Raw genomic sequence first — 25,384 nt, 5'->3', positions numbered from 1 at the left:
GGCATGAGCATTTTCAATGCTGCTTTAGATTATATCAATTCTCAGAAGTTACAAATGCATCAATATTTTCAAAACGTAACTTGATTTTAAATAAAAATAAATCTTTATAAATGAATTTTTTTTTTTTTTTTTTAAAGAGTTGTGGGTTGGCACAGTTTCCCCAGAGCGGCCCATCTTTGATCACGGATACCCTGAATGAGGTGAAATCTGCTGAAACCAGTAAACTTTACAGCAAAGCATCAGTAAATGCTATAAAAGCAAAGTTCAACGTGAAGATAAAATGGTAATTTTAATTAAAAATCTGTGAAATTATGCTCAGTTTATGTTGTCTCTATTGTTGTCATTTAATTCATGTTTTTGTAAGGAAGTTGCAACATTTTGTTGTATTGCACAAAAAAAATAAAAAATAAAAAACATAGCACCCCTTCCTAGCTAAAATCTATAGCAAAAACAATAAATAAGCTATTAAGGGGCAGTGAATTTTCAGCATAGACTCTCATTTTTCTTACTTTACCTATTACAAAATTTCTGAAAACTTAAAATAAAAAAATGTAACCTGAAAACCTAATAAGTTTTTAAAAGTATTAATAAATACTGATACATAAAATAACTAATAAAATCAGTCACTGTACTGCTTCCCAGTCTTTTTGATGAACAATACATATTTTCATATTTTAACTCATCGATTAAATGGCAAACACAAAAAAAAACAATACTGAAATTGTTTAAAACAATTATTCTCTCTCCAATGTTGTGTAATGAGAATACTGACAAGACAATAAAGAGAGTAGTGAGAGATCCATAGATACAGAGAAATGTTAAGATTTTTAAAAAGAAGACAACATTTTTTATTAATAAGAAAAAAAAAGAAGAAATGGTTAGCATGTACAGAGAGGAAACGAACAAACACTTCATGTTCTAACTCAACAGAACAAGCTCCTCCCAGTCATTGTACTGTATATACAGCATGATGATATTTGACAACAGACTCGAAAGACAAGCTGTTGGCACTACAGTGGATTAAACAGTTTATTCTAGTCAGCTGCACAATACAGATTTTATCATGATGCACTGGACAATACATTGCATCTTATTTCTAACCTATTTCTGGGGTGAGTAGGATCATTTTTAGTCTCTAAATGTAATTAATTAAAGCATGCAGAATATTAATTGATATGGATTTAAATTGTGTTTCAGGCTGTGATTGTGCTGAGAGTGTTGATCAGAACACAAGAGTTGAAACTGCTGTTGAAGGAGGATCGGTAACCATTAACTGTACATATCAAACCAGTGATCCTTCCCCATATCTGTTCTGGTACCAACAAAAGCCGAACACAATCCCTAAATACATGATGATGATATTTGCTACAACTGTACAAAATGACAAAGACTTTGAGGAGGAGAGATTTGGTGCAAAACACGACAAAACTTTAAAATCAGTTCCTCTGCTGATCAAGGATCTGCGTGTGTCTGATTCTGCTGTGTATTACTGTGCTCTGAGGCCCACAGTGACAAAACACACTCAACACTCACACAAAAACCCTCATGGTGACGAGCTGCACTATATTTTGATGGTAGATGAGATTTGCTATGCAATAACTAGTAACTAGCTTTAGCAGTAGTAAATAGTTTTAACTAGTTTCTAGGCTTTGGACGATAACCGTATGTTGTTTTTTACCCAGACATTTAAAATAATATATTTTAAAGCAGTAATCACAACACCATGAAACTGTCATATATTCAAGGTTATCATACCATCAGAATCTTACACCGGCCCATGCCTAGTTTCTAGTAACTAGTTTAGTAACTAGTTTTAAATATGCAAAGTTGTCCATGTTTTATACATTAAAATATGTAATGTTCTAAGGTATTATTATTAAATACTAATTTAAGAAAATATAAATGTACACATGTATAAATGTCAAATCTGTAAATTAAGTATTTATATTTATGTAAGTTTGTAAATATAAAATATTTCATAATGCTGTAAATGATAATTTACCAACTGGAATTTGAATATGTTATTAGTAGTAAAATAAAATGCAAAACAACATTTTATTCAAAACATCTATTAATCGCAAATCCAGAAAACTGAAATTGTCTCAATTTTTGCCAGAAGCAGATAAAAAAAAAACTAATTTAACATTTAAATCAGTTGTAAGGTCCTCCTTGTATTAACTCTTGCAATCCAGAAGAGGGCGACAAGAAGTTACTTTAGTAATTATTGTAAAGTAGTGTTGAGCTTCTCTTTGATAAACAGTCACTCTCTATTTAGATGAGTGAGTAGGGCTGCACAATATATCGTTTCAGCATCAATTTCGCAATGTGCGCATCTACAACAGTCAAATAGCAAGATAAGCAATGTTAAGTCTGAATAACAGTTGGCCAAGAGCTACAGAATTGTATTTAATGGCTGTTTTATACAGAACTTACACAATTTACTCAAAAAATAAACAAAATTCTCACTTTGAATTTTTGTCTTGTTTCTAATCCAAAAATCTACATTTTAAAGAGAAAAACATAAAAAATGATGAAAAAATGATTATTTTACTCGCCCTACAGATAGTTTTGCTTGCTTTGAGGAAAAACTCTTAATTTTGACTTATTTCTTCTGAAGTTGAAAACAAAAAATATTTTTACTTGATATAACAATTTGCAGATATTTAAACTAGAAATAACACAAAGTAAAGTACAAAATGTAGGCTTTGCATTGTGATTAATCCACTCCCTAGAAAACCTTCAAAAAGAGCTATTCAAACTATCTTATAAAACTGTATTCATATCGCAATATTTATTGCAGAAAAATTCAATATTAAATTATAAATTTTTTCCCAACAGCCTTACAAGTGACTATTGTCATCCTCTGAATATCGATAGAGACCAAACACAGAGCACACTTGCATTTGCAATTATCCTCAGTTTAATCATTAAGAGTCACATTGAACCATCATGTGCTCACTGGGGTCTACATGTGTATATGCTAGAACTAGAGCAGTCAATCAGTCAGTAAGAAAGAAAAACAAAACTTTAAGAAAGATTTTTAAAAACACATCTGAGTTATAAAATTAAGAAGTGACCAAAACACAAGCAATCCTCACTTGACATGCAAAAAGATTGGAAAAATAACCGGCTTCAAAGCTTACTGTGGTTTGGAAAAGTCACAGTTTTAAAACTGCAATAAAAATGTATACCTTTCTTGCAGTATATGTACATTTTTTCAAAAATTTTTTGTGTAGTCGAAGACTTTTTCAATGATTTATTTTAATTAGCCTGACATGTGTCACAGAAGGACCGTGACACAGAGGGTGGGTAGATCTAAATAGTTTATTTCAGGATGGCAGTAACAAAACAGAGATAAATGTGAATGATGAATTCGGTGATCAGATGTAGATGCCACAGAAATGGCAGGGAGAAACGGGAACCAGACACGAAGACCACAAGATGACGAGACAGGGAACCAGGGAAAATTAAAAATTAAAAAATTCACACTAGGAGAAAGGTTGCAAGGTGTCCTTCAGGTGTAACGAGATCGGACACACAAATTGTATACTTCTGCACTATTCTACACCATTTTCTAGTATAAATAGTGTAAGTAGTGCGTTCACATTGAAAACTAAGTGCACTTTACATACGCGGATGATGCACTTATTCACTAGTAAAATGAAGTGTGGAATGATGGACACTTCACACAACAGCCACGGCTTTGCTCATGTAGAGGAAGGGGGGAGCTATCGGGCGCACATGTTGGATAACTTTATTTATTTTGGATTGTGAAAGCGAAATTCTCATACAAGAGTGATTATTCACCTTATTCTTCACATTTGAGCGGGCGCTGCCATTTGAATCTTTTTGCTCAAGACTTCCGGTCTCATTCGCTTCCATTCCTTTTTTAGATGTAAAAACTTGATATGCTGCTTGATGTTGCTAACTTATATTTTGTTATTATGTTATTCTACTTGGTCTGTAAAGTCATGCAAATACTTGTTTGTAGAGCGAATAGTTTGACTGTTTTCTGACGTTTATTATTCCTTGACATTTCTCCCATAGGCGACTGAATCGAAAGTTCTAAAACAATCACAAAAATGAACGTACTTCCCTATTGAAGAATAAGGTCAATAGCGCCTCCCGATGGTGAATGCGGTTATACACATGGCAGGTATTATTTGGTACTTTGGTAATTTATTTCTCTAATTTGGCAACTGACAAACGTCATCAGGGAATCGGTTTAAAGTTCCTCTTAGTAAAGAAACATTAGTGTTCCATTTGAGACGACACTACATTCATATACTATGCTGTTGAGTGTGTAAGTGCATAAGTACAAAGTGCATAGTGTATAGTGTGCCATTTAGGACGCAGCTTATAAAGTGGCAAGCTAATGGGCATGATGACGAGTGCGGGGCTAATCAGAAGGCAGGTGACCGTGATCATGCTGAATGGGGTGATAGTGGAAGGGGAGAACTGGCATGGCTGTAACATTATGATTATTGTTCCACAATATTTAAAATGTTTCTTAAATAAAATGTATTGTGTTCATTGGGGGAAAAGTTGTTGTTTTTTACCAGGCATTAAAAAATGTATTATATATGTATTATATGTAAAATATACAGTATTTTGGTGCAGTATTCACAATACAGTGAAACTGTGATGTTTTTATCCAAGGTTATCATACATTCAGAATCTTATACCAGCCCATGTCTACACAGTTAATTTGACAGCATGATGAGATGCACCTTCTCAGTGGGTGGAGTTCAAGTTTGCACATACAGTCAGCGTACAATACAAAACTTTGTTGAGAGCATTTTAAAAATGACATCTCAGTAAGAGTTACAGGATGTCTAACTGGATCAGATTTTCACTTATTCTGTTTTCATTTTCTTTAGGTAGGTGACCTGCTCTTTTGCATCACAACCTCAGTTTTGTCTACCTATCTAATAAGTATGTTTGTGTTGTTTTTCAGAATGCAGAGCACAAGATAGTGTTACTCAGACAGCTACAGTTCAAACTGCTACTGAAGGTCAAGCAGTCACTATCGAATGCACATACAAAACCAACGCATTCCCAACGCTTTACTGGTACCAGTATAAAGCAAATCAGCTCCCAAAGTATATGCTGAAGAGATATGCTGGATCGAGCGACGAAGATGACAATTTTAAGGACAGATTTAATGCAAATCTCAACAGCTCTTCTACATCAGTTCCTCTGACAATAACAGATGTGCGAGTGTCAGACTCTGCTGTGTATTACTGTGCTCTGCAGCCCACAGTGACTCAAACACTCGCACACAATGCACAACAACTTGACACACTGTTACATATCCTTTTATATGGCACGAAAAACAGCTAAATAACTATCAATCTCTGTTTTAAAAATAACACAGTACATCCCACAGTCATGAATGTAACATCAGCAAGATTTAAATGATCTTTTGTGTTTAACAGAACAAATAAAATCTCAAGCTAGTTTGAAACAAGTAAATAGTGAGTAAATGATGGCAGAATTTTCATTTATGGGTGCACTATCCCCTTATCTTGACAATAAGCTGCAGTGTTGGAGAGATGCTTTCACAAACAATTTTGGTCTACATGGAAGCTCAAATGCTGTAAAGAACTAAAATTTTGGCTAAAAATGAAAACCAGCAACAAAAAAAACCAAAAAAAAAAACAACATCAGTCATGAGTTGTCATCATATTCTATATAAAATTACCACTGACATTAGACATTCACTCCGTCCTATGGCACACTATGCACAATGTACTTATGCACTTACACACTTAACAGCATAATATATTAATTTAGTGTCATCCCAAATGGAACGCTTGCGATTTTTTACCCCAAACCTTTCCCAGATGACGATTGAGTTATATAAATAAATAAATAAATAAATAAATAAATAATATTTAAATAAGTGACTACCAAACTACCAAATAGTACCTGCCATGTGTATAACAATCACCATCAGGAGACGGCATGATCACACGAGTAAGACTGAAATTTACTTTAACAATCCAAAATAAATATTCCAACAATAGTGCCCAATAGCTCCGCCCCTTATGCTGCACGAGCAAAGCTGCGACCTTTGAGTGTATGAACATTCCAGTATTTATCCAGTTCAACAGTTAAATAAGTGCATCGCTCGACGCTCGGGTATCCGGGTCACTTGATCTTTTTAGAAGAAAAACAATATTTCAGTGTGAATGCACTACTTTTAATACTACAAAACTGCGTAGACTGTAGGGATGAAACAACGTTGCGTCATGCAACGCAAGGACGTCTGATTATTAAAAAAAATCAAATTACTGAGCGCAGAGCAGAGTGAAGACATTTGCATGTAGTTTGGGAGTAACCAATGGATTTACACGTTGAATCCTGCGTGTTCCGCTTTTATGAATGAGGTATACGTAAGTAAACATGGCAACACTTATCTCACGTTATAGGTCACGATCAAGATCATTGATGCAGTCTTTTAAAAAAGCTTTTCTTAATAAATAATTTAGTCTTGTTTCCAATCCAAATACTTTTAAAAAAAGATTCTAAAATCAAGATTACTAGACAAAAAAATTGGTTGAGAAAATTAAGTGATGCTTAAAATAAGCAAAAATATTTGCCAGTGGGGTAAGAAAAATAATCTTAAAGTTAAGCAAACAATCACTTAAATTTAAGGTGTTTTTTTTTAGAAAACAAGACATCATTTCTTATGCTATTTCATGTGTATCTTGCTTAAAAAAAGCTGATAATTTTGTTATTATTATTATTATTATTATTATAACAACAGCTCAGGGATGGCCAAGGAGCAACATGCTTGCACTAGGCATGGCACGATAACTGGTTTTAAGGTTTACCACTGTCAAGGTCTTAAAACCGCTAAAAATTTCTGTCACACTGTTCCTAAGGTATATTTTTTAAATGCTTTTTTTAGTGTTGTAAATAATTCTGTTTTTGAAACTAATGAAGACAGCAGAAGTCAATGATTTATTTTAATTATTTAACCCAACATGTTTACTGTTCCAAACTATTATAAATGTTTACTAAAATAAAATGTATTGTGTTCAATAGGAATTTTTTGTTGTTTTTTCACTTCTGTTTTTGACATTTAAAAAGAATATATTTTAGAGCAGTAACAATACCATGGTATTTTTATCTAAGGTTATACAGTCAGAATCTTATACCGGTTTGTATACTGTATACTAGTTTGCATTTTCTAAAGATTGCAGTTCTGCTTTTGAATAAAGTGTTGGAAATGAATGCTTTTCTTGTTTTTTTTTTTTTTTATCCGATTCATTCAAATATCCCATTTTAATATCTTTACACTCTCTTTGACTGTGAAATGAGAGACAATTCAGGGTAATGGATTTCATGTAAGACTCACATGCTCAAGAAGAGGAGGAGTAAAGAGCAGATCTACAACACCGAGTTAAACAACTCCTTCATTCAGTAAACATGCACTTTTTGCCCTGACTGATAAAGCATCATGTTGACCTTCGCTGTAGTCCTGTTAGCAGAATTTCTCTCAATAGCATTTCATGGTAAGTTGAACTAATTATTGCTTTTAATAGGTTTTCATGTAGCAAATCAGAAGTCTGATTATAAGATGTGTAAATTTCTCTCCTATAAGGTGTTTCTTCAGCTGAAGAAATCATATCCCCTAACAATAAAACGGTAATTGCCAAAGCAGATGAAAAAGTTCTCCTATCCTGCAGCTACACTGGCACGGTTTATGATTTATATTGGTACCGTCAATCCCCTGGATCAGCACCTCAGTTCCTCATAATGGAATCGTCTGGAGTTATAATACATGCTACTCCTCAGGTTCCAGGGATAAAAATGATCAATAAAAAAAACACCAAGCATGTGGAGCTGGAGATCTTCAGTGCATCAGTGGAACATTCAGCTGTGTATTACTGCGCTGTGCGGCCCACAGTGAAAGGAAACACTCTGACACTATACAAAAACCTCTGCAATCCTCAGTCAGATAGAGACAAAAGGCAGATATACATTACTGTGTGTAAACACTCTCCCCTACTATAAGACATACTAATAAAAATAAGATGATACAAAATTTTATTGTTAAGACATATTCATTATATTCACCAACACATAGTATTAGAGTTATAGACTGGATTATTCAATCAGTATAACTTATATTCTTATCTATACAAATCTATAAATAAATGCAATTTTGCAACGCTTCTTTTACTTCAAAATACTGTTCCTGAAATACATCAGTATTCTATTTTATGCATTTTATTTTAAGCTCACTATAACTTACTATTAATCAACTTATTCCCTAATTCTGTGTGAAAGTAAAAAGTATAGCAGAGATCATAAGAGAAATATAAAATCTCATATTTGGTGTCAGGTTGCCTTTTTATATAAAACAAATAGATTAATACATATATATGTACATAAAATTTAAGGCAAATATATAAGCCCTACTGTAAAATTGTAAAAAAAATAAAAATTAATAAATTCCAATATTTCCCAAGTGCTTTAATGGAGACAAACCAACTTGCTTTTGTCTTTGTCATAATGAGAGTATACAACATTTTACTAGGTATTCAAGATACTAGTATTCAGCTTGAAGTGCCATTTAAAGATTTAACTAGGTTATTTAGGTCAACTAGGCAAGTTAGTTTAGTTAGGCAAGTCATTGGACAACAGTGGTTTGTTCTGTAGCCAACAGAAGACTAATATTGACACAAAACATATATAAAAATATATGAAATGAATAAAAACATGTTTTTTTACAGCCAAAAAAATCCAAGACTTTTTCTTGAAGAAAAATTAAAATTAGAAAATACTGTGAAAGTTCCTTTGCTCTGTTAAAATTCAATAGAAACATTTGAAAAATAATTAAAATGTCACAGTAGGGCTAGTTCTTTCAACTCTTATGTATTAAGCTTATGAGAATGCATACATGTTTTATACCACTTGGGGGAGATGTTTTAACAAAAAACAGTACATCCAACATCACTCTTACAGTCAGATGCCAGACATAAAACTTCTCAAACAAGGAGTTGAAGCCTCTCAACAGGATCCAGGTTGATTTAAGAGAACATTGTTTTACTTCTGTGTGCCTTATTCATTATGATTACAGCAAGAAGATGTCTGGAAACTCTTTTAATCCTGTTTGCGACTAGCATGGGTAATGTACTTTACCTTCTGTTATGCATATATTTTCCCTCATGATTTTTTTCCTACAACAAATTTACTAAATAATGTACTGTCCTACAGAATCCAGAGCACAAGACTCAGTTTATCAGCCAAAAACCCTCCAATCAGCAAATGAAGAGGATGCAGCAGTAACCTTGGATTGTAAATACAGTACATCAAGCTCAAACCCTACTCTACTCTGGTACAGACAAGATGATTATGGCTCTCCGAAATACATTCTACTAAGATATAAATTTGGAGATGGAGATGAAGCTACTGAGTTCAAGGGACGATTTGGGTCCAGACTCGATTCTGCTTCAAAATCAGTTCCTCTGACGATTCAACATCCGCATGCGTCTGATTCTGCTGTTTACTTCTGTGCTCTGCTGCCCACAGTGACAACAGGATATTCAGTGCTTCAACAAAAACACACTTGAGCTCACAGACATGAACTTATACTGTATTATAGTATTGTGTTATATTAGCAATTTTGATACTTGATAGTAGAAATATTGTGCTATTGTTGATACCGTTTCACAATGCCATGCACGGTGACCTGATAAGATTGTCAAAAATAACATTAATATGCACTGAAGTTAGTCTAGTATTTAGAGCCTTTTTAACTGATTAACATTTATGAAAAGTATAGAGATGAATGCACATGTATAAATTAATTGTATGGAACCCTGCATTTTTTACGGTCTATATTTGCATCATTCAAAGAGATTGAATGATTGAATTTATGGAGGACTCAAGGAGATAAATTAATTTCAGTTTACTTAAAATGTTACAATGTTTAACACATAGACCATTTTGAGGGATGTAAACAAAAACAATGGTCCTAACGCATTTCCTGTTTTACATTTGTTTTTATTTCTATAGGTTCTGAGCATCCAAAAAGAGCCACATATTAACTGATAATGTTATGATAGTCATTTAAACATTGAGTTATGATTGAATTACCTCTTGTTACAGTTATGAAATAGTTTGATAACAAGCAGGAAATGTTCATGGGCCAATGACATGACACTGAAATGGTCTATACAGTAGTGGTCTCTGTCTATCATCAACTTGTACCAAATACTTTTCTGCATTTTTGTCCTCATGCAAAGGAGCGTTTATAATACAAATATAAAAAAAACAGTTTGCCGATGCTTAATCATTTAGTCATATGGGTAAAATATAATGCATTTGCAACAATGAAATCTGGTACATATTAGTACAACTTACAGTTAAAAGGTGACAAAACACCAAAACACATTTTTTGAGATGTTGACTAGGAGGATGTTGTCCCACACTGCTAAAAACACTAGGAGAACACATATTTAGCTAAAATGTGTACATTTCTGCCTATTCAATATGTAACAAAAAAATAAATAACATGAAGATAATTATGACTCTCAAATCCTTAAAAAAAGAGGAGTGTATTGTCACCAACTCATTACTACCTGACAGGAATATGCCACATATCCCAGACATAAAACCCAAATAAAACTCAAGTTACTGCAACTTTGTTTTATGGATAGTACCAACAATCATTCTTATAGATTTAGGCAAGCAAGTATTTAGAATTGACTTTGAATAAATGTATGATTTACTGAGTAGACATATCAGACTGATGTAGGTTATGTTTTTGTTAGCAGAAAGTTGCTAGGCAACAGAGGCATGCATATTCAAAGGCACAAAAATAAGCAGCGGACGCAGAATTAAATGCGGTCAGTTTGACTATTATGGCTATTTAAGGTATACTTTTCTGTGTTTCGTTATTTTAATAAAGTAGCAATGTTAGAATGCAATACACGCATGAATTTTTTATTTATTTATTAAAGTTACAAAATTTAAAAACGCTCTGATGACTGAAAACAGGACAAAAACAAATGTTTGGAAGAAAAGGATTGAATAAAATTTTGTAATTAAAATTGTATTTTTAAGGGAACTATCATTAATTTAGGTCACAATTCATGGTATTAATAAACCATAACAACTAGATTAATAAACTAATTAGCTGTTTATTGATAATTAGTAAGTTAGAAGTTGGATTTCGGTTTTGGGTAGGATTTAGGATTCAGAATAAGATCATATCTGTTCATACTAATGAACAGTCAATATCTTAAAAATAGGCAGGTAATAAGCCAATAGTCAAAGCGTTACAGAACTATCCTTTCAATAAATATTTAACACACTGTTAGCACTGTCGCCTCACACTGGTTCAAGCACCAGCTGGGTCTGTTGGCATTTCTGTGTGGAGTTTGCATGTTCTCCCAGTGTTCGCATGGGTTTCCCCCCACAGTCCAAGACATGCGCTACAGCGGAGTTAAATAAAATTAAATTAGTGTATAAGTGTATGAATGTGTGTGTGTGTGTGTTTGGGCGTTTCCCAGAACTGAAGTGCAGCTGGAAGAGCATCTGTTGTGTAAAACATATGCTGGAATAGTTGGCGGTTCATTCCGTTGTGGCAACCCTTGATAAATAATTGACAAAGCCGAAGGAAAATAAATTTATGACATTCAATGTTAAATGTCTTTTTGTCTTTTATTCCAGTTTAGGAACGGTCACTGTGAAAACAAGATTGCTTACTGTAAAGATTCATTATCTTCTAAAGAAGGTGCTGTTTTAAGGGGAGGTGCTTAGAGAAGACAATCTCTGACAGACTGTGTGTGTGTGTGTGTGTTAACAGTCTTTACCATTTGTTCAGCAGATCAACAAATCCTTCAAACTGCAAAATGGAGCTCAGGTTTTTAGTTCTGTTCTGTACCATTCCATGTAAGTATTCTTTTTACATTCTTATTTAGTTCTTTGGATTTAATGTAATCTTATGATAAATTCTCTTCGACTTCATGGTCATAAAAATTGTGTAGTAAAATAATGCAATTTGATCTACAGGTGTTACTTTTGGGAAAGACATTACACCAGTCCAGACCGAGGTGTTTGGGGCAGAGATGGACAATATAACAGTGTCCTGCAAATACTCTTCAGCATTTAGTCTGCAGTGGTATCGCCAGTATCCTGGTTCAGCTCCTGACTTTCTTTTGACAATAGTACATGGGACTGGAAGTGTTTCCCAAAGTTCTACAATTGTGAATATAGATCCTCGGTACTATGGAAAACTGAATAAAGAGAAAACCCATGTGTTTCTGGAGATCTCCACTGCTAAAGTGACTGACTCTGCTGTGTATTACTGTGCTCTGCAGCCCACAGTGACAGGAAACACATAAACACTGTACAAAAACCTCACTTAGTGCAGGGGTTCCCAAACTTTTTAGCTTTCTACCCCCAAAATAACAATTCCAGTGACTCGCAACCCCCCACTACCCTCAGAGACGGTAATAAACATACAAATATTTCACACAACAGTGCACACACCAGTAGGAACTATATAAACGAGCTTATTCATTTGTTTAATTTAAAATTAACCTCACTTAATGAGAAGGGTGGGCATGATATTTACACCACAAGACTATTTTTGGTTTAATTTTGGAGATGTTCAGTCGTGGCCTTTATTTTAAATATGCAAGTGCCATAAAGGTGTCAAAAGTGTAACATTGTGCCATAAAATCAAATTGCTGCAACTAAAACTATTGCTGTATTGTAATTTAGCATAATAACCCCAGAGGTCGAATTTTTTGGGAAAAAGAATTGAAAGCCTAATGGCTTCTTATTTCCATGTTGCTTTTTATGTAAGAATTAAACACTATTTTTATCTTCTGCAAGATATGGATAAAATATGGTAATTTCAATAGTTTATTAACATATGATATTTCTGGAAATCACCAAACAACCTCCCTCCCCTCATTAGCTATGCTTTCATCCACCTATTTTTATGTGCAGTTTGGTTATGGTGCATAAAAAAAAAGTTGATGTAAACACCAAGATGCGCATCAATTTTGAAAATGTGCATATTAAACTCATGCGCAAAACTGAGAAGGATAAATGTTTTATTCGATAAGAAAAATGTGCATAAACTATGATAAAAATACTTTTACCCCACAAATTCCAGTATGCGCATTAAAAAGATCATGTCATTTTGTTATAGGAGTCATTTGTCATTTGATGATAAAAATGTGTGCAAATGGATAAACGAGCAGGCTGAGCACATCGCAAAATATCTCAAATGTTGTTTTGGTCATTCTAAAACGCCTTAACCGTTTCAATATAAGTGTTATAATATTAATAATGACCTCCAGAAGTAGAAGCGATATTACAGTTTTGTTCATGAAGTTAATTCGCGGTTTTGGATGGAAACATCTCGTGACCCCCATTTGAGAACCACTGACTTTCTTAATGATTAATTATTCAGCATATATAGTAAGACGCTAAGGAAAACTCATTTGCTGTAATTTTTCATTTTCACATAGTGGAGTATACTTAAAGCTATATTTATATAAAATACATGTTGTTTGCAATCCTATGCAGTTAACAGTTAGATCAAGAAAAATATACTCTTCAAAAATATAAAGATTATTGTCATTGATGGTTTTCACAACAAAACCCTTAAAAACACATACACAGACTTTCCCACAGCACAAAAGCGCTTTCATGGTGTATTAAAATAATAAAAAAGATTCACTGGATTGACTAAATTCTTTTAAGTGGTTGCAAACAATTTATATGGGCTGAATTTAAACAAGCAAATTAAGTTAAACATTACTACATTTCATTTGTTTGTTTAAATTCAGCCAATAGAAATTATTTGCAACCACTTACTTTAAAAAATATAGTAAATCCACTGAATCTTTTTTCAGTGTAGATCATTACAATGTAAACTGAAAGTGCTAAAGAGAATGGTTTATGTTTTGGTCTTCAATGCTATCAATAAGAAAACCCACATAGGGAAACCTAAATTTTTAAGAATTTATTAAAATAAGTGACTTAAACACATTTATCATTCTATAAAGAACATTGCTGAAGTAAATAGAGAAAATGTGTTGTTCTGTGCTCCAACAGATGAGGGCAGCAAAATCACATGAGTTCTGTCTCATTCATACATACACTGTAAAAAATGCTAAGTTCCACACAATTGATGTGTTGAGACAAGATGAAGAAATTAAGGTAACTTCTTCGTTTTTACAAATATAAATGAATTTAACCTAAAACAATTAAGTTGTCCCCAAAAAACCTCAAGAATAGTGTTGATTCAGCTCATTTTAAATATGTAATTTGAACAATGAGTGAACGTCAATTTTTGAGTGCGAGTATTTTTTTGATGTTTCCTCATGACAACTAAGATATATCAACATTTGTCTTTTTTCACTTGCTCCATGACATTTGCTCCACAACTATATGCACTAGATCAGGGGTGTCCAAACTTAGTCCTGGAGGACCGGTGTCCTGCATAGTTTAGCTCTAACTTCCTTCAACACACCTGCCAGGATGTTTTTTAGTAAACAGCTTGATTAGCTGGTTCAGATGTGCTTAATTAGGGTTAGAACTAAAATATGCAGGACACCAGCCCTCCAGGGCCGAGTTTGGACACCCCTGCACTAGATATACACTGTAAAAAATGCAGGGTTTCACACAATTTATTCATGTTGACTCAACACTTTTAACAAATGTATGTGGATTGAACATAAAAAATCAAGTTGTCCCAATGAAATCTCAAGAATTATGTTGTTTCAGCTTATTTTAAATAAGAAGCTTGAACGAGCAAAAAAATATATTTTTTTAAGTGTAGATCAGTTCCTAATGCAGTTCCAGGTTAAAGATAATAGACTCGCAATAGTATTTAAAACACTGCCTGACATTTTTAAGCACACAGAGCATATTCCATGATTAGTTGATTACCGTAACCACACCCACATTAACAAAGAGCAGAGCTTACATAAGTCTCAGGCCAATCATTCAACCATGAAACTGCTCTGACCTTTGTATTTATTTTATAATGCTACATTCAGCATAATCTATTAGTTATCACGTTCTAATAACTCAATCACAATATAATCAATCATCTCTAAAATAAAACTTTAAAGCACACTTAGAAGAGATGGATGAAAGACAATTGATACTCATGATACTTTTCACAGTTTCAGGTAATGCATTTAATTCACAACTAATTCACATTAGATCATAATATATATATATTTATAATTTTTCTTACATTACAGGCGCTGATAGAATTGAACCAGAAGGAGAAACTAATATACTCCAAGAAGAAGGACAGTCTGTGACACTGAGCTGCACATATGAAACAAACAGCAACACCATTTATCTTTACTGGTACAGACAGTATCCAAAGAACAAAACCTGAATATACTGTATAAAGGTGCTCGATCATGGAGCAGTGAGGATATTCCAGATAGTTATGAATCAGCTACATCACATACATCCACAAAACTCATTATTAAGAGTGTATCTCTGTCAGATTCAGCTCTCTATTATTGTGCCCTATTAGTTAGAGCCCAGTGATACAAAATGCCTGAGACGCTTTACAAAAATTCACACAAAATGAATGCTTTGAAGAGTCTTTAATTAGACAGTATCAAAACACATCAAGCTTTTATAAACCACAAACACAGAATGTGGCAACAGCTGTGAATTTAAGAAAGAAAAAGGTTACATGAAGGTGCGTGCTGCATTTATGCATCTCTTTTATGCTTCTCATGTTATCTGTAAAACTGATTTTTTTTTATAATTATGTTTTTTTTTATATTTATTTGTATTAATTCCAAATGAAAGCAGTAAGGTCTCTTTAAATACTACATAGTCATGAGAGAAATGTTAATATAATATTGGAACAAAATTAAAAACAAATTTATTAAAAGCTGACTTTTAAAAACAATTTTGAAATCCCAATTCTGTTTTTAACCCCTACCCCTTGTAACAGAGTGTAAAGGGCTTTAAATTTACCCCTAAGAAATGGGACAGCACTGCAACACACACACACACACACACACACACACACACACAATTACATGTCATCGTGAGCTTAGAGATTGACGATTAACGGTTTAACAAACATGGTAAAAGGTAATTCCCAGGTATTTGAGTGTCAGATGTGGAAGTATGTTGTGGGACTACTAAACAGGAGTTGTTATTATTATTCATTATAGATAGCAAAATTTAGCAGGTTTTTTTTTTTTAAAGCATGCCATGTTGTCGTTGCAGCTGGTGTATTCGGGGAAATTCGTGATCCTAAAAAAAAATCTCAATTTCAAGGGATATCTACTGTAGCCCTTTCCCTTAGCCCTATGCCTTAAAGGGCACCTAGGCTACCCATTTTTTTTTCAAATTTAATTTAAGTCTTTTGCGTCTCTAGAATGTGTAAGTTTCAGCTCAAAACATCTATCAGATTTATCATTATACCTTTAACTAGATCCTGTTTTATACATCTTTCCACCAGGGGTTTGTTTAGTTGTACTGCGCCTTTAAGGCAAGTCCTCACTGCCTACTGTTTCTACGTGCCTTAAATCTCCTCCCTCGACTGCATCAGACAACAGACAGACTTAAAGGAAGAAGGTCTCCCACAGCGTTTGTGAGAAATACTACAGTAAGTACTTTACCCATGAGTATTTGTTGTGCAGTTGCATTGATGAATGACACGCAATATCGTTACAAAGTTCACGCGCACACACACACCGCAGGGGAGACGGAGACGGAGACACGGAGACACAGACACACACACAGACGCACACAGACACACCGCGCTTAGCTTAGCATTGTTTTTGCACGCAAATGTGTCAGGATACAGGCTAATCTCCACTGCTGTATGGATATCTGTTATGTTAGTGTACAAAATAAACCTGAATTATCGTCCACAAGCCAGGATTAAAGCGTCTTCTTTCATAATTGTTCTGACACGCGGCTGTGCTGATGAAGTAAAGCTGAAGTAGCTCGCTGTACTTCATTACACACGTGCACTGTTTTAAAACATTTTAAACATGTGAAACTTACTCTTGATCACATTTGATGACTATTGATGATCCTAGCCAACTGAACAGACCTTTTATTCCCGCTTGCTTTGCGCACATCTGGTCTTGTTGACAAATATACACGTGACTACCGGGACATGCTACGCTAAGCTATCCATCAATTCGGTGGGCAGGGGGACCGCAGTCCTACATAAAGTTGCGGTCGGTCTGAAAACCGCACCAAATTGGTCCACCGTTTTTATGTTGTTAAATTGAAAAAAAAAAAAAAAAAAAGGACTGGGTGTGTTTATATCACCCCAATATGATGGTCTATACACTATATATACACACATGTCTGTCCAAACAGCTTGAAAAGTAGACTTTTGACCATACAGTAGGTGCCCTTTAAAGCTAAAGAGAATTAGGACACCCCCTGAATGTGTACATGCAAAACAAAGGGTAGGGGTAAGAGAAAGGCTAAGGTGTGAAATTGGGATTGGGACAAAGTTTTCTTATTGTAGGTGCCTTGTAATTCAGAATCATGTCATGATGACAGGAGGAGGAGCTTAACGTTATACAATACAGCCGAGTAAATATGAACACCACACACACACACACACACACACACACACACACATGCAACAAAGAGTAAAGCAGCTGCTTTGTTTTTAACTTGCAAAAAATTAAGTGAACATGTTGATCTGCATCATCATACTTCTGTCATCAATTGAAGGTATATAACTGTAAAGTTTAAAAAAATTTAAAACAATTAAAGTGTTTAAAAACTGTCACTTTTTATTTTTGCAGGTTCCAGAGCTTTAGAAGCCATCGATCCAAAAACTGACAGAGAGTTTGCTGTTGAAGGTGACAATGTGACTCTCTCTTGTAACTACAGTGGATCTGTTCGTGGCGTTCACTGGTATCGACAGTACGCAGCTTCGCCACCACAATTCCTCATACTAGAAGATTCAGGAGTAACAACTCTAGCAAATCCACCAGTTCCTGGAATCTCCATCAATCACAGAAAAGCAGAAAAACATGTGGATCTGCTGCTCTCCTCTGCTGCAGTATCAGACTCTGCTGTGTATTACTGTGCTCTGAGGCCCACAGTGACAGGAAACACTGAGACACTGTACAAAAACATCTCATAAACAGTACAATAAGCCTTAAAAAGTATACAAACCAAAGCTAAAACTCAACATAAATTTGCAAAAATACATACACTGAAAAAAAGATTTCGGCAAAATTGTTGCTATGGGTTGGAATTTAAACAAATTAAATGTAGTAATTCATTAACTCATTTATTTTCTTTTTGGCTTAAAACCCTTTATCAATTCGGGGTAACCACAGCGGAATGAACCGTCAACTTATTTAGCACGGTTTTTACACAGCGGATGCCCTTCCAGCCGCAATCTATCTCTGGGAAACATCCACACACACTCATTCACTACAGACAATTTAGCTTATCTAATTCACCTCTACCGCATGTCTTTGGACTGTTGGGGAAATTGAAGCACCCGGAGGAAACCCACGTGAACGCAGGGAGAACATGCAAACTCCACACAGAAACGCCAACTGACCCAGCCGAGGCTCGAACCTAAATGTAGTAATGTGCAACTTATATTGTTTAAATTCAGCCCAAATAAATAGTCTACAACCACTTAAAAAGATGTAGTAAATCAAATGAATCGTCTTTGAATGATTTTTTCAATATTTGATTTGTTCAATAGTAAACTTGTCAACAAATAAGGCGGCTTGTACAGGCAATATTGCTGAAGTGATCTGAATTACCAGTACACAGCTACAATTATTAAAATATACCGAAACAGTCAGATTTCAACCATCACTACTGTACTGAAATATAGCTCATTTACAATACAATTTAAAAACAACTGTAAGAAAAAATATTTTAGATTTTATGTGCAAAGTTTAACACATTTATTGTGTTAAAGTAGCATGCTATGGGGAAAAAACACTCAAAAGTATTGTACTGTATATCAGTTACTGATTATACAGATTAACAAATTACTGGTTATGCACATTTATAGTACATTATGTAATGTACAGTAGTAATAAAGTAGATAGAAATTGATCCCCATAAACACGGAACTGAGGACTGTATCTTTAAGAGGAGGTGCTTCAAACAAGGTATCCTCTGATGTACACTGAATGAATGTTTACATCAGTTACGATTTTTCTGTGATTCAGATGAAATTGAACAGAGTACTGAACTGAAAAAAAAAATATGCTACTTGTTTTGACTTTGTTCAGCTGTTTTGTGTGTAAGTCCCCTTTTAAATAGCTTAATTTTTCTTATCGGAATCTCTTTGTTAGCTGAACTATATGTCAAATGTTGATCTGCAGGTGTCAGTTTTGGGAATGTCATCACATCGGTTGAAACCCGTCTGATTCATAGTGAAGGAGACGTTATAAGTGTCTCCTGCAGCTACTCCTCAGCAAGAACTTTATTCTGGTATTGCCAAAATCCTGGATCGGTTCCTCAATTTCTTTTCATCATTCTCCATTCCAATGGAGAAGTTTTACAAAAATCTGAAGCTGTGAAAGATCCTCGATTCTCTGCAAAAGTGAATGAAAAGAAAACCCATGTGTTTCTGGAGATCTCCTCTGCTAAAGTCACAGATTCAGCAATTTACTACTGTGCCTTGGAGCCCACAGTGACAGGAAAACAAACAGCACTGTACAGAAACCCTCACTCACTGTATTTTGAAAAAGAGGCAAAGCATACACAAAACTTTCAACAATATTTCAGCATACAATAAAGAAAAACACCATCACAGCTGACCAAAAGAGATTAAAGATTAAAGTAAAATATAATCAAATTAATTTCACACTTTTTAATCAATGAAATTGTGTTCAAGCCAAGATAATTCTCAATTCTGTCAGCCATGTAAAATCTAAATGACCTTAAAATAATAATAATAAATATCTTAATAATAATAATAATAATAATTACAATAACTACATTAATTTTAAATTATCCTAACAGAATAAAACAGAATCGAACATTAGAATACAACAGAACAGAATAAAAGAGTTAAAGTTTTAGTAATGTAAGGATTGTAAAAAAAAAAAAGTATTATATAAAGTAATGTGTGTATTTTTAATCATGCAACTGTCTGTCTACAGTATATACTGCATATATTGTCTATATTTAGGACCACTTGAATATTTAGAACACACTTTGAAAAGTCTTGTCATCATTTGCACGAGATGAGGGCTGAATGCTGTAAATCTGAGTGGGAGGAGTTTAACACTGGCATCATGAGATTCAAGAAGACTGTCAACATTTCACAAGTGTGTTTAGATCATCTGAGTGTCTCCTGTTCAAACCTGCCATCATGTTGATCTCTTTCATTATTATACTCCTATCATCAGCTCAAGGTAGGCTATAGCTCCAGATGCATTCTTTAAAAGATGGATGTAAACCTTGGAACAAATGTGCTTTTTATAAAATGTGTAATTAGGTACAGTGCACTTGAAATAACTACAAATTTCATTTACATTTACATTTTTCATGATGTAAATCTAGATTCCAGTGCTACAGAAGCCATCACACCATACAGGGCTTATGAATTTGCTTTTAAGGATGACAGAGTGATCCTCTCCTGTAACTACACTGGTTCTGCTCGAGGTCTGCACTGGTATCGACAGTATCCTGGTTTACCACCGCAGTTCCTCATACTGGATTACTATGGGGCAGTTACTCATGCAAAACCTCAGATTGCTGGAATCTCCATAAAACACAGAAAAGACGACAGCAGTGTGGATCTGGAGATCTCCTCTGCTGCAGTATCAGACTCTGCTCTTTACTACTGCGCACTGGAGACCACAGTGACAGGAAAAGCATCTACACTGTACAAAAACGAGCTTAAATATGACTGTGCAAGACAAACGCTTTATATACAGTGAACATCACACAGTGGACATATATATGAGCTTCTTACATTACTACTGTAAATCTGTAATCTGTTATACTGTAAAAATATAAATGTCAAACAATAGACAAAAGGCATTAAACAGATTATCACTTAGATAAGGGCATAAAACAAGTGTCATATGCACCTAAACATTGATATGTACTTAAATATTGTTACACTGACTGTACACTGTATAACAAACATATTCATAATTTATGATGACACATTTTTTAAAGCACACTTTTAAAATAAATGGACAAACCCATCTGCAGTTATGAGCTCCACCACAAGGGGGCAACAATCACTTATGTTGTTTTTTTCACCAGACCTCAATCCTCTGTGCTCACATGAAAACACTATTCACTAATTTATTTGAAAGCATAGACTGCATATTTTATTTTACTAAGCCACGCCCACATCATTTGAATAAAACAGAATTTGATTCAGTCTGAAATTTTTTTTCATTCCCTCATCAGCTGCTCACGTTTTATACAAGACATTCTACTTAATTATATTAAATCAAAGAAGAAAACCGAATAAATCAATACAATAAATCTCAATCTGATGCTTTAAATTAAACTTTGGTAAAGATGAAAACACGGCAGATGCTACTCATGATGCTCATCACAGTTTCAGGTAAATATATACTGATATTCAATATTGATTACTTCTATAAATTACCTCATTACTCTGACAGCAATAATTGAACAAGATAACCATATTGCACTGTTGAATTCCAAAATAGGTGGATATACTAATAGGATTGGACCAGGGGAAGGAGACACAAATATAATCAGTATGGAAGGAGAGTCTGTGACGCTGAGCTGCACATATGAAACAAACAGTAATGACATCTGGCTTTCCTGGTACAGACAGTTTCCTAACAGAGAACCAGAATATATACTGTATAAAGGTGCTCGATCAAGGAGCGAGGAGGATATACCTGACGGTTTTCAGTCAAGGACATCAGACTCAACCACTGAAATCATTATTAACAGTGTGGGTCTGTCAGATTCAGCTCTCTATTACTGCGCTCTTGAAGTAGCCCAGTGATACAAAATCCCTGAGGCGCTTTACAAAAACTCACAAGAAAATAATGCTTTGAAGAGACTTTAATGCAATCGCTATCAAACCACATCATATCTCTATAAACCACAAACATGATATGTGGTAACAGCTGTGAAATTGCAAAGTTAAAAGGAGTTACATACAGTAAGGGAAGGTGAATCTAAGAGTTATGATACAGTATTATTGTTATTAAAAATGATATTAATATATTACATTGTGCTATCCTGATGGATGAAATTAGTTACAAAGTAATTAGTTTATTAATCAGTGTAAATTAAATTTTCATTGGCAAAAATTTAAGAAATTGCTTTTAATTTTTATTAGGTCATTTAATTATAGTTACTAAAAACATACTTGAGGCGACGCAGTGGCGCAGTAGGTAGTGCTGTCGCCTCACAGCAAGAAGGTCGCTGGTTCGAGCCTCGGCTCAGTTGGCGTTTGTGGAGTTTGCATGTTCTCCCTGCGATCGCATGGGTTTCCTCCGGGTACTCCGGTTAGTGTGTGTGTGAATGTGAGTGTGGATGTTTCCCACCGATGGGTTGCAGCTGGAAGGGCATGCACTGCGTAAAAAACGTACTGGATAAGTTGGCGGTTCATTCCTCTGTGGTGACCTCGGATTATTAAAGGGACTAAGCTGACAAGAAAATGAATGAATGAATGAATAAAACAAACTTGCCAAAAATACTGTGCATACATTTGACAGTTCTATATAAATCATTTCAGAGAAGCAAATTAATTGTAAATATATGTAGTTTTTGTCATACAAATATATTTGCAGAATAATAGATTTGTCAAACAAATGCGCATGCTTAAGAAACAATGAATTAAGTAGCAAATTAATGTCAATTTATTGTTTGTTTGAAAGATGGTGTTACTATTACTTTTGAAATGTTTTGTGTTTAGATATACAGGACATTTCTTAAGTGTTAATTATTTTAAATAAATCTAAAAGACCATCAAAATAGTTTCATTTTCATTCTGTAGGTTTTGAGAGTTGTACACATTTATTATTTGGAGTCAAGAAGTCAATTACTTATTAAACAATGAAGAATCTAACTAAGGATCTGTTAATCCTTGTAGCAAACATATGTGCGCGTTGTTTAAATAAAACAACCATTCATTTGTGTTGTATTTTATTTTCATTTGTTTAATTTATTTAATTTATTCTTTATTTTACTTAATCATATGATCATTAGTCATTTATATAATCATTATTATAACATTTTATTGATCATTAGTTAATAATTTGATTATTTATCATTTATTATGTTTTATAATTATTGCTTTAAAATTACTTAATTTTTCTATATTGTTATAATCTTATGACTATGGATTCAAGCAACACTTGTTTTCAAGCATAAGAAATGAGAGAATGTCTTCATTTCAAGGTTGTCTCTGGAAACAACGACAGTGACTGTTTCACAGTTGTCTTGTGAAACAGCCATTTTCCACTGTCGCTTATGGCAGTGGTCCCCAACCTTTTTATCACCGCGGACTGTTCAACGGTTGTCAATTTTACAACAAACCAGTGTGTGTGTGTGTGTGTGTGTGTGTGTGTGTGTGTGTCTTCATGTGAACACAGCTGCTGTGCTCGTGCATCCAGGTTAATCATGAACAACTCAGTGCACATGCGCTAGTCGCACTACCGCGGTCTGATGATGTTTCAATCAAGGTTTATATGCATCAAATACATAACATCTGTGCCAAACATTTCAACTAACGAACATATTAACAATAATAAAACCGTTTAGCCGAATTAAATGTATGCATTGTCATGTTACAGCCCTAATGAGTAGGATCATGTGAAACTCCATATAGATACATATTGCAATGATTTCGGGTACTTACTTAGCGATGCACACACACACATATATGCACAGTCCTTAAATGCTCTGCTGATTTGGACTCTATAATACCTGTTTTATAACTTTGAACTATCAACCACCACGACTGAGCTATATTCTAGCAATCGCTCTTTTGGATTTTGGCATAGTCCATTTCACATGAGATGGCGGGGGTGAGTGGAAAGTCGCGAGGGGAATATTTTCTACAGAAATAATTTATGATTTCTTATGTGGCCCGGTACCAATTGTTCCACGGATCTGGTGGTTGGCGACCACTGGCTTATGGTATAATAACACTTGTTGGATTTATCCTGGTCAGACAAACTCTTATCATTGGATCATACACAACTAAGATTATTCAATAAACTCTGCTCTCTTTATCATCATTACTTTGTCCCCTGCTTTTGCTCCTCTAGTTTTCTCAGTCAACTCCTACTGTATATTGATAAGAGACTGTTAATTCAGTTGAATACTGGTTAACAGGTTTGGGTACTGGGTGGCTCTGCTGGCTTGTTTTCTGGACACCCAGACAAACAGACATTTTCTGACAGAACCTGGTATCCGGGGCCAGATCTTATTTATCTGGCATGAAGAGTGAGTGTGATAACAACAAGTTAAGTTACTTTTTAGACAAAGTAATTAGAAAGTAGTTAAATACTGTTAATAATGTAAATACTATATGATAATCAGTAATAGATTACAATTAAAATTTTTTACAGGTACTGTAACTTACCCAACACTGCCTGTAGCTTTAATACAAGAGTATAGTACTAGGAAGGTTGTGGGTTTGATTCTCATAGAAAGCATGAAGAACTGATCAAATATGTATCTTCAGTGCAGTGTAAGTTTATTTAAATAAATTAATCTGCCAAATGCAAAACGCAAATCTATAAATATATGTCATTCAAAATTCTGATCTGAAATAAACTAAGGTCTTGCAAATACTCATAAAAACAGAGTACACTCACTGGCCACTTTTTATTAGGTACACCCTACTAGTATCGGGTTGGATTCTCTTTTACTTTCAGAACTGCCTCAGATTTAACAATGTACTGGAAATGTCCCTCTGAGATTTTGGTCCATATTGAAATGATAGCATTATGCAGTTGTTGCAGATTTGTCAGCTGCACATCCATGATGAGAATCTCCCATTCCACCACATCCGAAAGATGCTCTATTGGATTGAGTGATCTGGTGACTGTGGAGGCCATTTGAGTACAGTGAACTCATTGTCAAGTTCAAGAAACCAGTCTGAAATGATTTGTGCTTTATGACATGCCGCATTATCCTGCTGGAAGTAGCCATCAGAAGATGGGCACTCTGTGGTCATAAAGGGATGAACATGGTCAGCAACAATACTCAGACAGGCTGTGGCATTGACACAATGCTCAATTGGTACTAATGGGCCCAGAGTGTGCCAAGGAAATATCCCCTCACCACTACACCACAACCGTTGATACAAGGCAGGATGGATCCATGCTTTTATGTTGTTGATGCCAAATTCTGACCCTACCATCTGAATGTTGCAGCAGAAATCAAG

At 34.5% G+C, this 25,384-nt stretch overlaps 2 gene segments (V, D, J or C); both read left to right on the top strand.

Annotated features, from left to right (window-relative positions):
- Positions 1-17,582: 17,582 nt before the first annotated feature.
- On the top strand, positions 17,583-18,251 carry LOC147837158 (T cell receptor alpha variable 14/delta variable 4-like). The segment is given in 2 exon segments: positions 17,583-17,727; positions 17,802-18,251. Coding segments are annotated over 2 exon segments (384 nt in total).
- Positions 18,252-20,284: 2,033 nt separating this feature from the next.
- Positions 20,285-20,984, top strand: LOC141379223 (T cell receptor alpha variable 9-2-like). The segment is given in 2 exon segments: positions 20,285-20,396; positions 20,545-20,984. Coding segments are annotated over 2 exon segments (423 nt in total).
- The last annotated feature ends 4,400 nt before the right edge of the window (positions 20,985-25,384 follow it).

This window comes from Danio rerio, chromosome 2 (genome assembly GCF_052040795.2).
Source record: "Danio rerio strain M-AB ecotype USA chromosome 2, GRCz13ab, whole genome shotgun sequence".
In the NCBI taxonomy this organism is placed as follows: Eukaryota; Metazoa; Chordata; class Actinopteri; order Cypriniformes; family Danionidae; genus Danio; species Danio rerio.
Note: the sequence above shows the minus strand (reverse complement) of the source record. Positions and strands in the feature narration are given on the sequence as shown.